Genomic DNA, 19,139 nt, shown 5'->3' on the forward strand with positions numbered 1-19,139 from the left:
CGTCCACACACGCAAATATACATACCTACACAGCTTTCCATGGTTTACCCCAGATGCTTCACATGCCCTGATTCAATCCACTGACAGCACGTCAACCCTGGTATACCTCATCGATCCAATTCACTCTATTCCTTGCCCTCCTTTCACCCTCTTGCATGTTCAGGCCCCGATCACACAAAATCTTTTTCACTCCGTCTTTCCACCTCCAATTTGGTCTCCCACTTCTCCTCGTTCCCTCCACCGCCGACACATATATCCTCTTGGTCAATCCTTCCTCACTCATTCTCTCCATGTGCCCAAACCATTTCAAAACACCCTCTTCTGCTCTCTCAACCACGCTCTTTTTATTTCCACACATCTCTCTTACCCTTACGTTACTCACTCGATCAAACCACCTCACACCACACATTGTCCTCAAACATCTCATTTCCAGCACATCCATCCTCCTGCGCACAACTCTATCCATAGCCCACGCCTCGCAACCATACAACATTGTTGGAACCACTATTCCTTCAAACATACCCATTTTTGCTTTCTGAGATAGTGTTCTCGACTTCCACACATTCTTCAAGGCTCCCAGAATTTTCGCCCCCTCCCCCACCCTATGATCCACTTCCGCTTCCATGGTTCCATCCGCTGCCAGATCCACTCCCAGATATCTAAAACACTTCACTTCCTCCAGTTTTTCTCCATTCAAACTTACCTCCCAATTGACTTGACCCTCAACCCTACTGTACCTAATAACCTTGCTCTTATTCACATTTACTCTTAACTTTCTTCTTTCACACACTTTACCAAACTCAGTCACCAGCTTCTGCAGTTTCTCACATGAATCAGCCACCAGCGCTGTATCATCAGCGAACAACAACTGACTCACTTCCCAAGCTCTCTCATCCCCAACAGACTTCATACTTGCCCCTCTTTCCAAAACTCTTGCATTCACCTCCCTAACAACCCCATCCATAAACAAATTAAACAACCATGGAGACATCACACACCCCTGCCGCAAACCTACATTCACTGAGAACCAATCACTTTCCTCTCTTCCTACACGTACACATGCCTTACATCCTCAATAAAAACTTTTCACTGCTTCTAACAACTTGCCTCCCACACCATATATTGTTAATACCTTCCACAGAGCATCTCTATCAACTCTATCATATGCCTTCTCCAGATCCATAAATGCTACATACAAATCCATTTGCTTTTCTAAGTGTTTCTCACATACATTCTTCAAAGCAAACACCTGATCCACACATCCTCTACCACTTCTGAAACCACACTGCTCTTCCCCAATCTGATGCTCTGTACATGCCTTCACCCTCTCAATCAATACCCTCCCATATAATTTACCAGGAATACTCAAGAAACTTATACCCCTGTAATTTGAGCACTCACTCTTATCCCCTTTGCCTTTGTACAATGGCACTATGCACGCATTCCGCCAATCCTCAGGCACCTCACCATGAGTCATACATACATTAAATAACCTTACCAACCAGTCAATAATACAGTCACCCCCTTTTTTAATAGATTCCACTGCAATACCATCCAAACCTGCTGCCTTGCCGGCTTTCATCTTCGCAAAGCTTTTACTACCTCTTCTCTGTTTACCAAATCATTTTCCCTAACCCTCTCACTTTGCACACCACCTCGACCAAAACACCCTATATCTGCCACTCTATCATCAAACACATTCAACAAACCTTCAAAATACTCACTCCATCTCCTCCTCACATCACCACTACTTGTTATCACCTCCCCATTTGCGCCCTTCACTGAAGTTCCCATTTGCTCCCTTGTCTTACGCACTTTATTTACCTCCTTCCAGAACATCTTTTTATTCTCCCTAAAATCTAATGATACTCTCTCACCCCAACTCTCATTTGCCCTCTTTTTCACCTCTTGCACCTTTCTCTTGACCTCCTGTCTCTTTCTTTTATACATCTCCCACTCAATTGCATTTTTTCCCTGCAAAAATCGTCCAAATGCCTCTCTCTTCTCTTTCACTAATAATCTTACTTCTTTATCCCACCACTCACTACCCTTTCTAATCAACCCACCTCCCACTCTTCTCATGCCACAAGCATATATATATATTGACCAAGAGGATATATGTGTCAGAGGTGGAGGGAACGAGGAGAAGTGGGAGACCAAATTGGAGGTGAAAGATGGAGTGAAAAAGATTTTGAGTGATCGGGGCCAATCTTCAGGTGCTTCTCCATGATCCATACATACATTGAATATCCTTACCAACCAATCAACAATACAGTCACCCCCTTTCTTAATAAATTCTACTGCAGTACCATCTAAACCCGCCTCCTCGCCAGATTTCATCTTGTGCAAAGCTTTCACTCCCCATTTTTCTTAACCAAACTATTCTCCCTGACCCTGTCACTTTCCACACCATCCCAACCAAAACACCCAACATCTGCCACATTCAAACACTTTCAATAAACCTTCAAAATACTTACTCCATCTCCTCACTTCTTCACTACCTGTCATTACTTCTGCCCCATGCCCCCTTCACCTATATCTCCAATTGTTCTCTTAAGCACATTATTTACCTCCTTCCAAAACATCTTTTTATTCTTCCTAAAGTTTAAAGACACTCTCTCACCCCAACTCTCATTTGCCCTCTTTTTCACCCCTTGCACCTTCCTCTTGACTACTTGCCAATTTCTTTTATACATCTCCCAGTCATTTGCACTCCTTCCATGTAAGTATCATCCAAACACTTCTCTTTTCTCATTCATTAACAACTTTACTTCTTCATCCCACCACTCACTACCCTTTCTAATCTACCCACTTCCAACCTTTCTGTTCCTGTCATTACTTTGTTCACATGGGGAACAACAAACATGTGTAATAAAAATAACAATTATGCAGGTATCAAGTATCATATTTCTTTACAAGTATGTACCACATACATTATCAGGTGTTACTAGACTGCACCTGCTTGAGGTTACTTAAAAAATACTATGTCATCTTTAGTAAGGCTGTATCATTGTCTGCTGACAAAACAAGAGGACAGTCTCGTCAATGAATTTCTCACTAAAAAACAGTCCATCCTATCCCTGCCACTGAGTGTAGCACAGCCTTGGGGCTACAGAAGCCCTTGTAAAATGGGTCCTGGACCAAACCATGACCTTTTCAGAATGAGGTCCAGGGGTAATCAAACATAAATAATTACATCATAAACATCATTTTTATAAATCACATGTAACATTAAGTACGGTTATTGAGTTTAAATGGGGAGAAAGACAGGTTGGTTTGAATGTGAGTCTGAATGGAGAGAACCAGAAGGAAGTAGAGTGTTTTAGATACCTGGGAGTGGACATGGCAGCAGATGGAGCCATGGGAGCTGAAGTGAGCCATAGGGTGGGTGAGGAGGCTAAGGTCCTGGGTGCACTGAGGAGTCTGTGGAAAAAGAGGTCACTGTCTGTGAGGGAAAAGATGGGTATAGTAAAGTAATCCTGACAATGTGGTATGGATGAAAGGCATGGGACCTCGATAAAAAAGTAAGGAAAAGGATGGAAGTGTTGGAAATGAAATGCAAGAGAACAATATGTGGTATGGTGAGGGTTGATTGTGTAAGAAACATCAGGGTATGAGAAAGTTGTGACAGTATGAAGATATGGTTGAGAGAGCTGAAGAGGGTATGCTGAAACGGTATGAACATCTGGGAAAGATGCAAGGAGAGGCTGACTAAGTGGTTATAAGAGTTAGAAGTAGAGGGAACAATGAGAAAGGGGAAGTTGAGGAGGAGACAGAAGGATGGAGTGAAATATCCTTTGATCGATCAGGGCCTGAACATGGGGGGAGTGAAGAGCACATGTGACAGATTAAAATGGAGAATATGGTATACATGGGGAGACTTGCTGTCAATGCGCTGAACCAATGCATATAAAGTGGTCAGAGGAAACAAACAAAAAAGACAATGAGACAACTGTGGGTAGGGGTCTTTGGTTTTAGCGCATTATACATGAAAGTAGGAGAGTGGATGCAAGCAAATGAGATTCTTCTTTAGCAGTTCCTGGCACTTCCTTGCTATGCAGAAAACAACAAAAAAGTATCGGAAAACTATCAAGGTAGCAGTATTAGATGGGACTGCAGTTGAATTTATTAAGGAAGGGGGTGATTGTGGTGTTGATTGTTTGGTGAGAACATTCAATGTAAGTATGGATCATGGTGAAGTGCCTGAGGATTGGAGCAATGCATGTATAGTGCCACTATATAAAGACAAAGGGGATAGAGATGAATGTTCAAACTACAGAAACAAGTTTGTTGAGTATACTTGGAAAACTGTATGGGAGGGTACTGATTGAGAGGGTGAAGGCATGTACAGAGCATCAGACTGGCGAACAGCAGCGTGGTTTCAGAAGTGGTAGAAGGTGTGTGGATGAGGCATTTGCTTTGATGAATATGTGAGAAACACTTAGAAAAACAGATGGATTTGTATGTGGCATCTATGGATATGAAAGGGTTGATAGAGATGCTTTGTGAAAGGTCTTAAGAATACATGGCGTGGGAGGCAAGTTACTAGAAGCAGTGAGAAGTTTTCATCACGGGTGTAAGGCATGTGTATGAGTAGGAAGAAAGGAGAGTGACTGGTTTACTGTAAAGGTTAGTTTGTGGCAAAGGATGCATGATGTCCCCATGGTTGTTTAATTTACTTATGGATGGGGTGGTAATGGAACAAAATGCAAGAGTTTTGAAGAGAGAGGTGAATATGCAGTCTGTTGGGGATGAGAGGGCCTGGGAAGTGAGTCAGTTGTTGTTCGCTGGTGATACAGCATTGGTGGCTGATTCAAGTGAGAAACTGCAGAAGTTTGTGACTCAGTTTGTAAGAGTTTGTGAAAGGAACCAGTTTGGAAGAGTTTGTGAAAGGAGCAAGTTGAGAGTAAATGTGAATAAAAGCATGATTATTAGGCTCAGTAGGGTTGAAGGACAAGTTAGTTGAGATGTAAGTTTGAATGGAGATAAACTGGAGGAAGTCAAGTGTTTTAGATATCTGGAAGTGGACTTGGCAGCGAATGGAACCGTGAAAGCAGAAGTGAATCACAATGTGGGGGAGGGGGCAAAGTTTCTGGGAGTGATGAAGAGTCTGTGGAAAGAGAGAACATTATTTCAGAGAGCAAAATTGGGTATGCTTGAGGGAATGGTAATTCCAACAATATCATATGGTTGCAAGGAATGGGCTACAGAGAGGGTTGTGGAGAGGAAGGTGGATGTGTTGGAAATGAAATATTTGAGGACAATACAGGGTGTGAGGTGGTTTGATCAACAAAGTATTGAAATGGTAGGAGAGATGTGTGATAATAAAAACAGTGTGGTCAAGAAAGCAGAAGAGGGTGTGTTGAAAAGGTTTGGACATATGGAAAGAATGAATGAGGAAAAGATGACAAAGAGGATGTGTGTATCAGAAGTAGAGGGAACACAGAGAAGGAAACCAAATTGGAGGTGGAAGGATGGAGTGAAAAAGATTTTGAGTGATCAGTGACTGAACGTGTAGGAGGATAAAAGGTGTGCACGGAACAGAGGGAAGTGGAACAATATGGCATACAGGGGTTGACGTGCTTTCAATGGATTGAACCAGGATAAGTGAAATATTTAGGGTAAACCATGGAAAGGTCTGTGGCCTGGATGTGGATAGAGAATTGGGGTGAGCAGATGTGGCCTTTCTCGGTGATCCCTGGTACTACCTCGCTGTCACATGGGGTGGCAATGCTATTTCCTGTGAGGCAGGGTGGCACTGGGGAATGGATAGAGGTGATTAAGTATAAATATGTACATGGTTATATATGTATATGTACATGTACATGTATACATATATATATGTACATACTTATGTATATGTATGCTACATTCGTATAAGTGTATATATGTGTAAGAGAGTTGAGGGATCGTTCTTCATCTGTTTCCTAGCACTACATCACTGATGTGGGAAACAGTGATCAAGTATCATAAAGATTAATAAAAAATATGCAATACACATGACAGCTAGACTGAGTGTGAACAAATATGGCTTTTTTTGTCTGTTTTCTTTGCGCTACCTCGCTGAAGCAGGGGGTAGCGATGCTGTTTCCTGTGGAGCAAGGTGCTGCCAGGATTGGATGAAGGCAAGCAAGTATGAATAAGTACATGTGTATATATGTATATGTCTGTGTATGTACATGTAATATATACATGTGTATATCCTGATATGTATACATACATGTGCATGTATGTGTGTATGAGTGGATGGGCCATTCTTCATCTTTTTCCTGGTGCTACCTCAATGATGCGGGAGATGGCGATCAAGTATAATATCAATAATAATCTTTTATCTTATTATGCTCTGTCACTGTCTCTCACATTAGCAAGGTAATGCAAGGAAACAGATGAAAGAATGAACCAACTCACCCACATACACATGTATACACAAAAACGACCACACATGCACATATATATACCTTTACATTTCAACGTATACATACATATACATACACAGACATATATACATATATGCACATGTATATTCATACTTGCTGCCTTCATCCATTCCCATCGCCACCCCACCACATATGGAATGTCACCCCCCCTCCCCCCGCGCATGTGCGAGGTAGCGCTAGGAAAAGACAACAAAGGCCACATTTGTTCACACTCGGTCTCTACCTGTCATGTGTAATGCACCAAAACCACAGCTCACTTTCCACATCCAGGTCCCACAAAACTTTCCATGGTTTACCCCAGACATTTCACATGCTCTGGTGCAATCCAGTGACAGCACGTCCACCCCAGTATACCACATCGTTCCAATTCACTCTATTCCTTGCACGCCTTTCATCCTCCTGTATGTTCAGGCCCTGATTGCTCAAAATCTTTTTCACTCCATCCTTCCACCTGTAAGTTGGTCTTCCACTTCGCCTCGTTCCCTCCAACTCTGACACATATATCCTCTTTGTCAATCTTTCATCACTCGTTCTCTCCATGTGAACAAACCATTTCAATACACCCTCTTCTGCTCTCTCAACCACACTCTCTTCATTACCATACATCTCTCTTACCCTTTCATTACTTACTCGATCAAACCACCTCAAACCACATACTGTCCTCAAACATCTTACCAACACATCCACCCTCCTCCGCACAACCTTATCGATAACCCATGCCTCACAACAGTATAAAATTGTTGGAACCACTATTCCTTCAAACATACACATTTTTGCTCTTCAAGATAATGTTCTCGTCTTCCATACATTCTTCAACGCTCCCATAACCTTCGCCCCCCTTCCCCATCCTGTGACTCACTTCCACTTCCATGGTTCCATCCACTGCTAAATCCACCCCCAGATGTCTAAAACACTTCACTTCCCCCAGTTTTTCTCCATTCAAACTTACCTCCCAACTGACTTGTCACTCAACCCTACTGAACCTAATAACCTTGCTCTTATTCACATTTACTCTAAGATTTCTTCTTTCACACACTTTACCAAACTCAGTCACCAGCTTCTGCAGTTTCTCATCCAAATCAGCCACCAGCATTGTATCATCAGTGAACAACAACTCACTCACTTCCCAAGCCCTCTCATTCCCAACAGACTGCATACTTGCCCCTCTCTCCGAAACTCTTGCATTCACCTCCCTAACAACCCCATCCATAAACAAATTAAACAACCATGGAGACATCACACATCCCTGCATCAAACCAACATTCACTGGGAACCAATCACTTTCCTCTCTTCCTACTTGTACACATTCCCTCTTCCTACTTGCACACATTCCTTACATCCTCAATAAAAACTTTTCACTGCTTCTAGCAACTTACCTCCCACACCATATACTCTTAATGCCTTCCACAGAGCATCTCTATCAACTCTATCATATCCCTTCTTCAGATCCATAAATGTTACAAACAAATCCATCTGTTTTTCTTAGCATTTCTCACATACATCCTTCAAAGCATACATCTGATCCACATATCCACAACTTCTGAAACCACACTGTTCTTCCTCAATCTGATTGCTCTGTACATGCCTTCACCCTCTCAATCAATACCCTCCCATATAATTTCCCAAGAATACTCAACAAACTTATACCTCTGTAATTTGAACACTCACCTTTATCTCCTTTGCCTTTATACAATGGCACTATGCATGCATTCCGCCAATCCTCAGGCACTTCACCATGAACCATATATACATTAAATCTTCTCACCAACCAGTCAACAACACAGTCATCCCCATTTGTAATAAATTCCACTGCAATACCATCCAAACCCGCTGCCTTGCTGACTTTCATCTTCTGCAATGCTTTCACCACCTCTTCTCTGTTTACCAAACCAATTGCCCTGACCCTCTCACTTCGCACACCACCTTGACCAAAACACCCTATATCTGCCACTCTATCATCTAACACATTCAACAAACCTTCAAAATACTCACTCCATCTCCTCACATCACCACTACTTGTTATTACCTCCCCATTAGCCCCCTTCAACAATGTTCCCATTTGTTCTCCTGTCTTACGCACTTTATTTACCTCCTTCCAAAACAGCATTTTATTCTCCTTAAAATTTAATGATACTTTCTCACCCCAACTCTCTTTTTCACCTCTTGCACCTTTCTCTTGACCTCCTGCTGCTTTCTTTCATACATCTCCCTGTCATTTGCACTACTTCCCTGCAAAAATTGTTCAAATGCCTCTCTCTTCTCTTTCACTATTAATCTTACTTCTTCATCCCACCACTCACTACCCTTTCTAATCTGCCCACTTCCCACCTTTATCATGCCACAAGCATCTTTTGCGCAAGCCATCATTGCTTCCCTGTATACATCCCATTCCTCCTCCACTCCCTTTACGTCATTTGTTCTCACCTTTTTCCACTCTACACTCAATCTCTCCTGGTACTTCCTCACACAAGTCTCCTTTCCAAGCTCACTTACTCTCACCACTCCCTTCACCCCAACATTCTCTCTTCTTTTCTGAAAACCTCTACAAATCTTTACCTTTACCTCCAAAATATAGTGATCAGACATCCCTCCAGTTGTCCATCTCAACACATTAACATCCTAAAGTCTCCCTTTCATGCGCCTAACAATTAACACGTAATAAAGTAATGCTCTCTGGCCATTTCTCCCACTTACATACGTATACTTATGTATAACTCTCTTTCTAAACTAGGTATTCCCAATCACCAGTCCTTTTTTCAGCACACAAATCTACAAGCTCTTCACCATTTCCACTTACAAAACTGAACACCCCATGTACACCAATTATACCCTCAACTGCCACATTACTCACCTTTGCATTCATATCACCCATCACTATAACCTGGTCTTGTGCATCAAAGCTGCTAAAACACTCACTCAGCTGCTCCCAAAGCACTTGCCCCTCATGATTATTAGTGCATAGGCACCAATAATCACCCACCTCTCCATCCACTTTCAGTTTTATCCATATCAATCTAGAATTTACTTTCTTACACTCTATCACATACTCCCACAACTCCTGCTTCAGGAGTAGTACTACTCTTTCTTTTGCTCTTGTCCTCCCACCAACCCCTAACTTTACTGCCAAGATCTTCCCAAACCACTCTTCCCCTTTATCCTTGAGCTTTGTTTCACTCAGAGCCAGAGCGTCCAGGTTCCTTTCCCCAAACATGCTACATATAGGATAAGAGAGATGTGTGGTAATAAAAAGAGTGGGGTTGACAGAGCAGAAGAGGGTATATTGAAATGTTTCTGTCACATGGTGAGAATGAGTGAGGAAAGACTGACAAAGAGGATATATGTGTCAGAGGTGGAAGGAACGAGAAGTGGGAGACCAAATTGGAGGTAGAAGGATGGAGTGACAAAGATCTTAAGTGATCAGGGCCTGAACATACAGGAGGGTGAAAGGCGTGAAAGGAATAGAGTGAACTGGAATGATGTGGTATACCGGAGTGGACGTGCTGTCAATGGATTGAACCAGGGCATGTGAAGTGTCTGGTTCTGTAGGGTTTAGGGACAAGTTAATTGAGAGGTAAATTTATATGAAGAAAAACTGGAGGAAGTGAAGTGTTTTAGATATCTGGGAGTGGATTTAGCAGTGTATGGAACCATGGAAGTGGAAGTGACTTACAGGTTGGGGAGGGGGCAAATTTTCTGGGAGTGTTGAAGAATGTGTGGAAGGTGAGAACATTATCTCGGAAAGCAAGTATGGCTATGTTTGAAGGAAAAGTGGTTCCAACAATGTTGTCTGGTTAAGAGGCAAGGGTTATAGGTAAAGTTGTGCTGAGGAGGATGTATGTGTCGGAAATGAAATGTTTGAGGACAATATGTGGTGTGAGGTGGTTTGATCGAGTAAGTAGTGAAAGGGTAAGAGAGATGTGTGGTAATAAAAAGAGTATGGTTGAGAGAGCAGAAGAGGTTGTATTGAAATGGTATGGTCACATGGAGGGAATGAATGAGGAAAGATTGACAAAGAGGATATTTGTGTCAGAGGTAGAGGGAATGAGAAATGGGAGACCAGATTGGAGGTGAAAGGATGGAGTGAAAAAGATTTTGAGCGATCGGGGCCTGAAGATACAGGAGGGTAAAAGGTGTGCAAGGAATAGAGTGAATTGGAATGATGTGGAATACCGGTTGGACGTGCTGTCAATGGATTGAACCAAGGCATACGAAGCGTCTGGGGTAAACCATGGAAAGTTTTGTGGGGCCTAGATTTGGAAAGGGAGCTATGGTTTTGGTGCGTTACATATGACAGTTAGAGTCTCAGTTTGAACGAATGTGGCCTTTGTTGTCTTTTCCTAGTGCTACTTCGCAGGGGATGCTATTTCATGTGTGGCAGGGTGGCGAGAAGAATGGATGAAAGCAGCAAGTACGAATATATACATGTGTATATGTGTATATATCTGTGTATGTATATGAATGCATACATTGAAATGTATATGTATGTGTATGTGCATGTGTGAGTGTTTATGTATATACATGTGTATGTGGGTGGGTTGGGCCATTCCTCGTCTGTTTCCTTACGCTACCTAGCTGACGCAGGAGACAGCAGTTAAGTGTAATACACTGAAATCACCGCTTCCTTTCCACATCCATGCCCCACAAAACTTTCCATGGTTTACATCAGACACTTCACATGCCCTGGTTCGATCCATTGACAGCATGTCGACCCAGTATACCACATTGTTCCAATTCACTCTATTCCTGAAAGCCTTTCACCCTCCTGTATGTTCAGACCCCGATCGCTCAAAATCTTTTTCACTCCATCCTTCCATCTCCAATATGGTCTCTGACTTCTCATTGTTCCCTTCACCTCTGACACATATATCCTCTTTGTCAATCTCTCCTCACTCGTTCTCTCCATGTGACCAAACCATTTCAATACATCCCTTCTGCACTCTCAATCACACTCTTTTTATTACCTCACATCTCTCTTACCCTTTAATTACATACTCAATCAAACCACCTCACACCACATATTGTCCTGAAACATCTCATTTGCAATACATCCACCCTTATCTGCACAACCCCATCTATAGCCCATGCCTTGCAACCATATAACATTATTGGAACCACTATTCCTTCAAACGTACCCAATTTTGCTCTCCAAGGTAATGTTCTTATCATCCACACATTCTTCACCGCTCCCAGAACCTTCGCCCCCACCCCAACCCTGTGAATCACTTCCTCTTCCATGGCTCCATCTGCTCCTAAATCCATTCCCAGATATCTAAAACACTTCACTTTCTCCAATTTTTCTCCATTCAAACTTAACCTCCAAAGTGACTTGTCCCTCAACCCTAATGAACCTAATAACCTTTCTCTTATTCACATTTACTCTCAGATTTCTCCTTTCACACACTTTACCAAACTCAGTCACCAGCTTCTGCAGTTTCTCATCCGCATCAGCCACCAGCACTGGATCATCAGTGAACAACAACTGACTCACTTCCCAAGCCTTCTCATCCACAACAGACTGCATACTTGCCCCTCTCTCCAAAACTCTTGCATTCACCTCCCTAACAAACCCCATCTATTAACTGACATTCATTGGGAACATATCACTTTCCTCTCTTCCTACTTGTACACATGCCTTACATCCTCGAAAAAGCTTTTCCCTGCTTCTAGCAACTTACCTCCCACACCATACACTCTTAATACCTTCCACAGTGCATTTCTATCAACTCTATCATATGTCTTCTCCAGATCCATAAATGCTACATACAAATTCATCTGTTTTTCTAAGTATTTCTCACATACATTCTTCAAAGCAAACACCTGATCCACACATCCTCTACCACTTCTGAAACTATACTGCTCTTCCCAAATCTGATGCTCTGTACATGCCTTCACCCTCTCAATTAATACCCTCCCATATAATTTCCCAGGTATACTCAAGAAACTTATACCTCTGAAATTCGAGCACCTTTATCCCCTTTTTCCTCGTACAATGGCACCATGCATGCATTTTGCCAATCCTCAGGCACTTCACCAAGAATCATACATACACTGAATATCCTCACAAACCAGTCAACGACACAGTCAGCCCCTCTTTTAATAAATTCCACTGCAATACCATCCAAACCGCTGCCTTGCTGGATTTCATCTTCCGAAAAGCTTTCACTACCTCTTCTCTGTTTACCTAACCATTCTCCCTGACCCTCTCACTTTGCATACCACCTCAAACAAAACACCAAAAACCTGCCACTCTATCATCTAACACATTCAACAAACCTTCAAAATACTCACTACATCTCATTTCACCGCTACTTGTTATTACCTCACCATTAGCCCCCTTCATCGATGTCCTGTCTGTTCTCTTGTCTTACGCACTTGATTTACCTCCTTCCAAAACATCTTAAAACAACGATACTTTCTTACCCCACCTCTCATTCGCCCTCTTTTATACCTCTTGCACCTTTCTCTTGACCTCCTGCCTCTTTCTTTTAAACATCTCCCAGTTATTTGCACCACTTCCCTGCAAAAATTGTCCAAATGCCTCTCACTTCTCTTTCACTAACAATCTTACTTTTTCATTCCACCACTTTCTAATCTGCCCACCTCCCACTTTTCTCATTCCATAAGCATCTTTTGCAAAAGCTATCAGTGCTTCCCTAAATACATCCCATTCCTCCCCTACTCCCCTTACGTCATTTGCTCTCACCTTTTTCCATTCTGCACTCAATCTCTCCTGGTACTTCCTCACACAAGTCTCCTTTCCAAGCTCACTATTGTATCTTTTTTTATTATACTTAGTCACAGTCTCACGTGGCAGCAAGGTAGTGCAAGGAAACAGACGAAAGAATGGCCCAACCCACCCATATACACAAGCATATATATAAATGCCCAGGCACGCACATGTACATACCTATAATTTTCAACGTATACATACATAGACATGTACATATTTGTACTTGCTGCCTTCATCCATTCCTGCTGCTACCCTATAATACATGGAATAGCACCCCCTCCTGCGAGGTAGTGCTAGGAAAAGACAACAAAGGCCACATTCATTCACACTCAGTCTCTAACTGTCATGGAAAATGCACCAAAACCACAGCTCCCTTTCCACATCCAGGGCTCACAAAACTTTCCATGGTTTACCCCACATACTTCACATGCCCCGGTTCAATCCAATGACAGTATGTCCACCACGGTATACCACATCGTTCCAATTCACTATATTCCTTGCACGCCTTTTACCCTCCTGTATCTTCAGGCACCAATTGTTCAAAATCTTTTTCACTCAATCCTTCCACCTCCAAGTTGGTCCCCCACTTCTCCTCGTTTCTTCCACCTCTGAAACATATATCCTCTTTGTCAATCTTTCCTCACTCATTCTCTCAATGTGACCAAACCATTTCAATACATCCTCTTCTGCTCTCTCAACCACACTCTTTTTATTACCATACATCTCTCTTGCCCTTTCAATACCTACTCGATCAAACTACATCAAACCACATCTCATTTCCAACACATCCACCCTCCTCTGCACAACCCTCTCTATAGCCCACACCACGTAACCATATAACATTGTTAAAACCACTATTCTTTCAAACACAACCATTTTTGCTCTCTGAGATAACGTTCTTGCCTTCCACACATTTTTCAATGCTTCCAGAACCTTCGCCCCCTCCCCCACCCTGTAACTCACTTCCACTTCTATGGTTCCATCCACTGCTAAATCCACTCACAGATATCTAAAACACTTCACTGCCTCCAGTTTTTCTCCATTCAAACTTACCTCCCAACTGACTTGTCCCTCAACCCTACTGTACTTAATAACCTTGCTCTTATTCACATTTACTCTCAGCTTTCTTGTTTCACACACTTTACCAAACTCAGTCACCAGCTTCTGCAGTTTCTCACACGAATCAGCCACCAGCGCTGTATCATCAGTGCACAACAACTGACTCACTTCCCAAGCTCTCTCATCCACAACAGACTGCATACTTGCCCATCTTTCCAAAACTCTTGCATTCACCTCCCTAACAACCCCATCCATAAACAAATTAAACCACCATGGAGACATCACACACCCCTGCCGCAAACCAACATTCACTGAGGACCAATCGCTTTCCTCTCTTCCTACACGTACACATGCCTTACATCCTCGATAAAAACTTTTCACTGTTTCAAACAACTTGCCCCCCCACACCATATATTCTTAATACCTTCCACAGAGCATCTCTGTCAACTCTATCATATGCCTTCTCCAGATCCATAGATGCTACATACAAATCCATTCGCTTCTCTAAGTATTTCTCACATACATTTTTCAAAGCAAACTCCTGATCCACACATCCCCTACCACTTCTGAAACCACACTGCTCTTCTTCAGTCTGATGCTCTGTACCTGCCTTCACCCTCTCAATCAATACCCTCCCATATAATTTCCCAGGAATACTCAACAAACTTATACCTCTGTAATTTGAGCACTCACTTTTATCCCTTTTGCCTTTGTACAATGGCACTATGCAAACATTCCTCCAATCCTCAGGCACCTCACTATGAGTCATACATACATTAAATAACCTTATGAACCAGTCAACAATACAGTCACCCCCTTTTTTAATAAATTCCACTACAATACCATCCAAACCCGCTGCCTTGCCGGCTTTCATCTTTATCTATTTCATCTTATCTTATTTATTCTATTTTACTTTGTCACTGTCTCCCGCGTTAGCAAGGTAGTGCAAGTAAACAGATGAAAGAATGGCCCAACCCACCCACATACACATGTATATACATACACGTCCACCCACACAAATATACATACCCATAAATCTCAATGTATGCATACATATACAAACTCAGACATATACATATATACACATGTATATAATTTATAGTGTCTGCCTTTATTCATTTCCATCGCCACCCTGCCACACATGAAATAACAACCCCCTCCCCCTCATGTGCGGGTGGTAGCGCTAGGAAAAGACAACAAAGGCCACATTCGTTCACACTCAGTCTCTAGCTGTCATGTATAATGCACCAGAACCACAGCTCCCTTTCCACATCCAGGCCCCATATAACTTTCCATGGTTTACCCCAGACGCTTCACATACCCTGGTTCAATCCATTGACAGCACGTTGACCCCGGTATACCAAATCGTTCCAATTCACTCTATTCCATGCACGCCTTTCACCCTCCTGCATGTTCAGGCACCGACCACTCAAAATCTTTTTCATTCCACTTTCCACCTCCAATTTGGTCTCACACTTCTCCTCGTTCCCTCCACCTTTGACACATATATCCTCTTCGTCAATCTTTCCTCACTCATTCTCTCCATGTGACCAAACCATTTCAAAACACCATCTTCTGCTCTCTCAACCACACTCTTTTTCTTACCACACATCTCTCTTACCCTATCATTACTTACTCGATCAAACCACCTCACACCACATATTGTCCTAAAACATCTCATTTCCAGCACATCCACCCTCCTCCACACAGCTTTATCTATAGCTCACGCCTCGGAACCATATAACACTCTTGGAACCACTATTCCTTCAAACATACCCATTTTTGGTTTCCGAGATAATATTCTCAACTTCCACACATTCTTCAATGCTCTCAAAACTTTCGACCCCTCCCCCACCCTATGATTCACTTACACTTCCATGGTTCCATCTGCTGCCAGATCCACTCCCAGATATCTAAAACACTTCACTTCCTCTAGTTTTTCTCCATTCAAACTTACCTCCCAATTGACTTTTCCCTCAACCCTACTATACCTAATAACCTTCCTCTTATTCACATTTAATTTTACTTTCTTCTTTCACACACTTTACCAAACTCAGTCACCAGCTTCTGCAGTTTCTCACACGAATCAGTCACCAGCACTGTATCATCAGCGAACAACTGACTCACTTCCCAAGCTCTCTCATCCACAACAGACTGCGTACTTGCCCCTCTTTCCAAAACTCTTGCATTCACCTCCCTAACAACCCCATCCATAAACAAATTAAACAACCATGGAGACATCATACACCCCCTGCCACACACCAACATTCACTGGGAACTAATCACTTTCTTCTTTTTCTATGTAAACACATACCTTACATCCTCGATAAAAACTTTTCACTGCTTCTAACAACTTGCCTCCCAAAGCATGTATTCCTAATACCTTCCACAAAGCATCTCTATCAACTCTAACATATGCCTTCTCCAGATCCATAAATGCTACATACATATCCATTTGCTTTTCTAAGTATTTCTCACATATATTCTTCAAAGCAAGCACCTGATCCACATATACTCTAACACTTCTGAAACCACACTGCTCTTCCCCTATCTGATGCTCTGTACATGCCTTCACCCTCTCAATCAATACCCTCCCATATAATTTCCCAGAAATACTCAAACAAACTTATACCTCTGTAATTTGAGCACTCATTTTCATCCCCTTTGCCTTTGTAAATGGCACTATGCAAGCATTCCGCCAATCCTCAGGCACCTCGCCATGAGTCATACATACATCAAATAACTTTACCAACCAGTCAACAGTACAGTCACCCCCTTTTTTAATAAATTCCACTGCAATACCATCAAAACCCGCTGCATTGCCAGCTTTCATCTTCCGCAAAGCTTTTACTACCTCTTTTCTGTTTACCAAATCATTCTTCCTAACCCTCTCACTTTGCACACCACCTCGACCAAAACACACTATATCTGCCACTTTATCATCAAACACATTCAACAAACCTTCAAAATACTCACTCCATCTTCTCACATCACCACTACTTGTTATCACCTCCCCATTAGCCCCTTCACTGAAGTTCCCATTCATTCCCTTGTCTTACGCACTTTATTTACCTCCTTCCAAAACATCTTTTTATTCTCCCTACAATTCAATGGTACTCTCTCACCCCAACTCTCATTTGCCATCTTTTTCACCTCTTGCACCTTTCTCTGTGTATTTATACATATGTATACGTTGATAGAGATGCTCTGTGGAAGGTATTAAGAATATATGGTGTGGGAGGCAAGTTGTTAGTAGTAGAGAAAAGTTTTTATCAAGGATGTAAGGCATGTGTACGTGTAAGAAGAGAGGAAAGTGATTGGTTCTCAGTAGGTTTGCGGCAGGGGTGTGTGATGTCTCCTTGGTTGTTTAATTTGTTTATGGATGGGGTTGTTAGGGAGGTGAATGCAAGAGTTTTGGAAAGAGGGGCAAGTATGCAGTCTGTTGTGGATGAGAGAGCTTGGGAAGTGAGTCAGTTGTTGTTCGCTGATGATACAGCGCTGGTGGCTGATTCATGTGAGAAACTGCAGAAGCTGGTGACTGAATTTGGTAAAGTGTGTGAAAGAAGAAAGTTAAGAGTAAATGTGAATAAGAGTAAGGTTATCAGGTACAGTAGGGTTGAGGGTCAAGTCAATTGGGAGGTAAGTTTGAATGGAGAAAAACTGGAGGAAGTAAAGTGTTTTAGATATCTGGGAGTGGATCTGGCAGCGGATGGAACCATGGAAGCGGGAGTGAATCATAGGGTGGGGGAGGGGGCGAAAATTCTGGGAGCCTTGAAGAATGTTTGAAAGTCGAGAACATTATCTTGGAAAGCAAAAATGGGTATGTTTGAAGGAATAGAGGTTCCAACAATGTTGTATGGTTGTGAGGCATGGGCTATGGATAGAGTTGTGCGCAGGAGGGTGGATGTGCTGGAAATGAGATGTTTGAGGACAATATGTGGTGTGAGGTGGTTTGATCGAGTAAGTAATAATAGGGTAAGAGAGATGTGTGGAAATAAAAAGAGTGTGGTTGAGAGAGCAGAAGAGGGTGTTTTGAAATGGTTTGGTCACATGGAGAGAATGAGTGAGGAAAGATTGACCAAGAGGATAAATGTGTCAGAAGGGGAGGGAACGAGGAGAAGTGGGAGACCAAATTGGAGGTGGAAAGATGGAGTGAAAAAGATTTTGAGAGATCGGGGCCTGAACATGCAGGAGGGTGAAAGGCGTGCGAGGAATAGAGTGAATTGGAATGATGTGGTATACCGGGGTCAACGTGCTGTCAATGGATTGAACCAGGGCATGTGAAGCGTCTGGGGTAAACCATGGAAAGTTCTGTGGGGCCTGGTTGTGGAAAGGGAGCTGTGGTTTCGGTGCAATATTACATGGCAGGTAGAGACTGAGTGTGAACGAATGGGGCCTTTGTTGTCTTTTCCTGGCGATACCTCGCACACATGAGGGGGGAGGGGGTTGTTATTCCATGTGTGGCAAGGTGGCGATGGGAATAAATAAAGGCAGACAGTATGAATTACGTACATGTGTATATATGTATATGTGTGTGTGTGTATATATATGTGTACATTGAGATGTATAGGTATGTATATTTGCGTGTGTAGACGTGTATGTATATACATGTGTATGTGGGTGGGTTGGGCCATTCTTTCGTCTGTTTCTGTGTGCTACCTCGCTAATGCGGGAGACAGCGACAAAGCAAAATAAATAAAATAAATAAGTATACGTTGAAATGTATAGGTATGTATATGTGCGTGTGTGGATGTGTATGTATATACATGTGTATGTGGGTGGGTTGGGCCATTCTTTCATCTGTTTCCTTGTGCTACCTCGCCAACACATGAGACAGCGACAAAGTATGCAGTCTGTCGTGGATGAGAAAGCTTGGGAAGTGAGTCAGTTGTTGTTCGCTGATAATACAGTGC

At 42.5% G+C, this 19,139-nt stretch overlaps 1 protein-coding gene across 33 annotated transcripts in view; it reads right to left on the reverse strand.

Annotated features, from left to right (window-relative positions):
• The window catches only part of tou (bromodomain adjacent to zinc finger domain 2B toutatis), a 1,094,933-nt gene that overhangs the window by 352,885 nt on the left and 722,909 nt on the right, over nucleotides 1-19,139 (reverse strand). For 27 of the 33 annotated variants that reach the window (XM_071667361.1, XM_071667356.1, XM_071667362.1 and 24 more), the window contains one exon: nucleotides 3,331-3,423. The exons of the other annotated variants lie outside the window; for them this stretch is intronic. In XM_071667361.1, the coding sequence (XP_071523462.1) occupies nucleotides 3,331-3,423 (93 nt within the window). The remainder of the gene's footprint in view (nucleotides 1-3,330; nucleotides 3,424-19,139) is intronic. 33 annotated transcript variants of the gene reach the window in all.

Source organism: Panulirus ornatus, chromosome 12, assembly GCF_036320965.1.
Source record: "Panulirus ornatus isolate Po-2019 chromosome 12, ASM3632096v1, whole genome shotgun sequence".
NCBI lineage: Eukaryota > Metazoa > Arthropoda > Malacostraca > Decapoda > Palinuridae > Panulirus > Panulirus ornatus.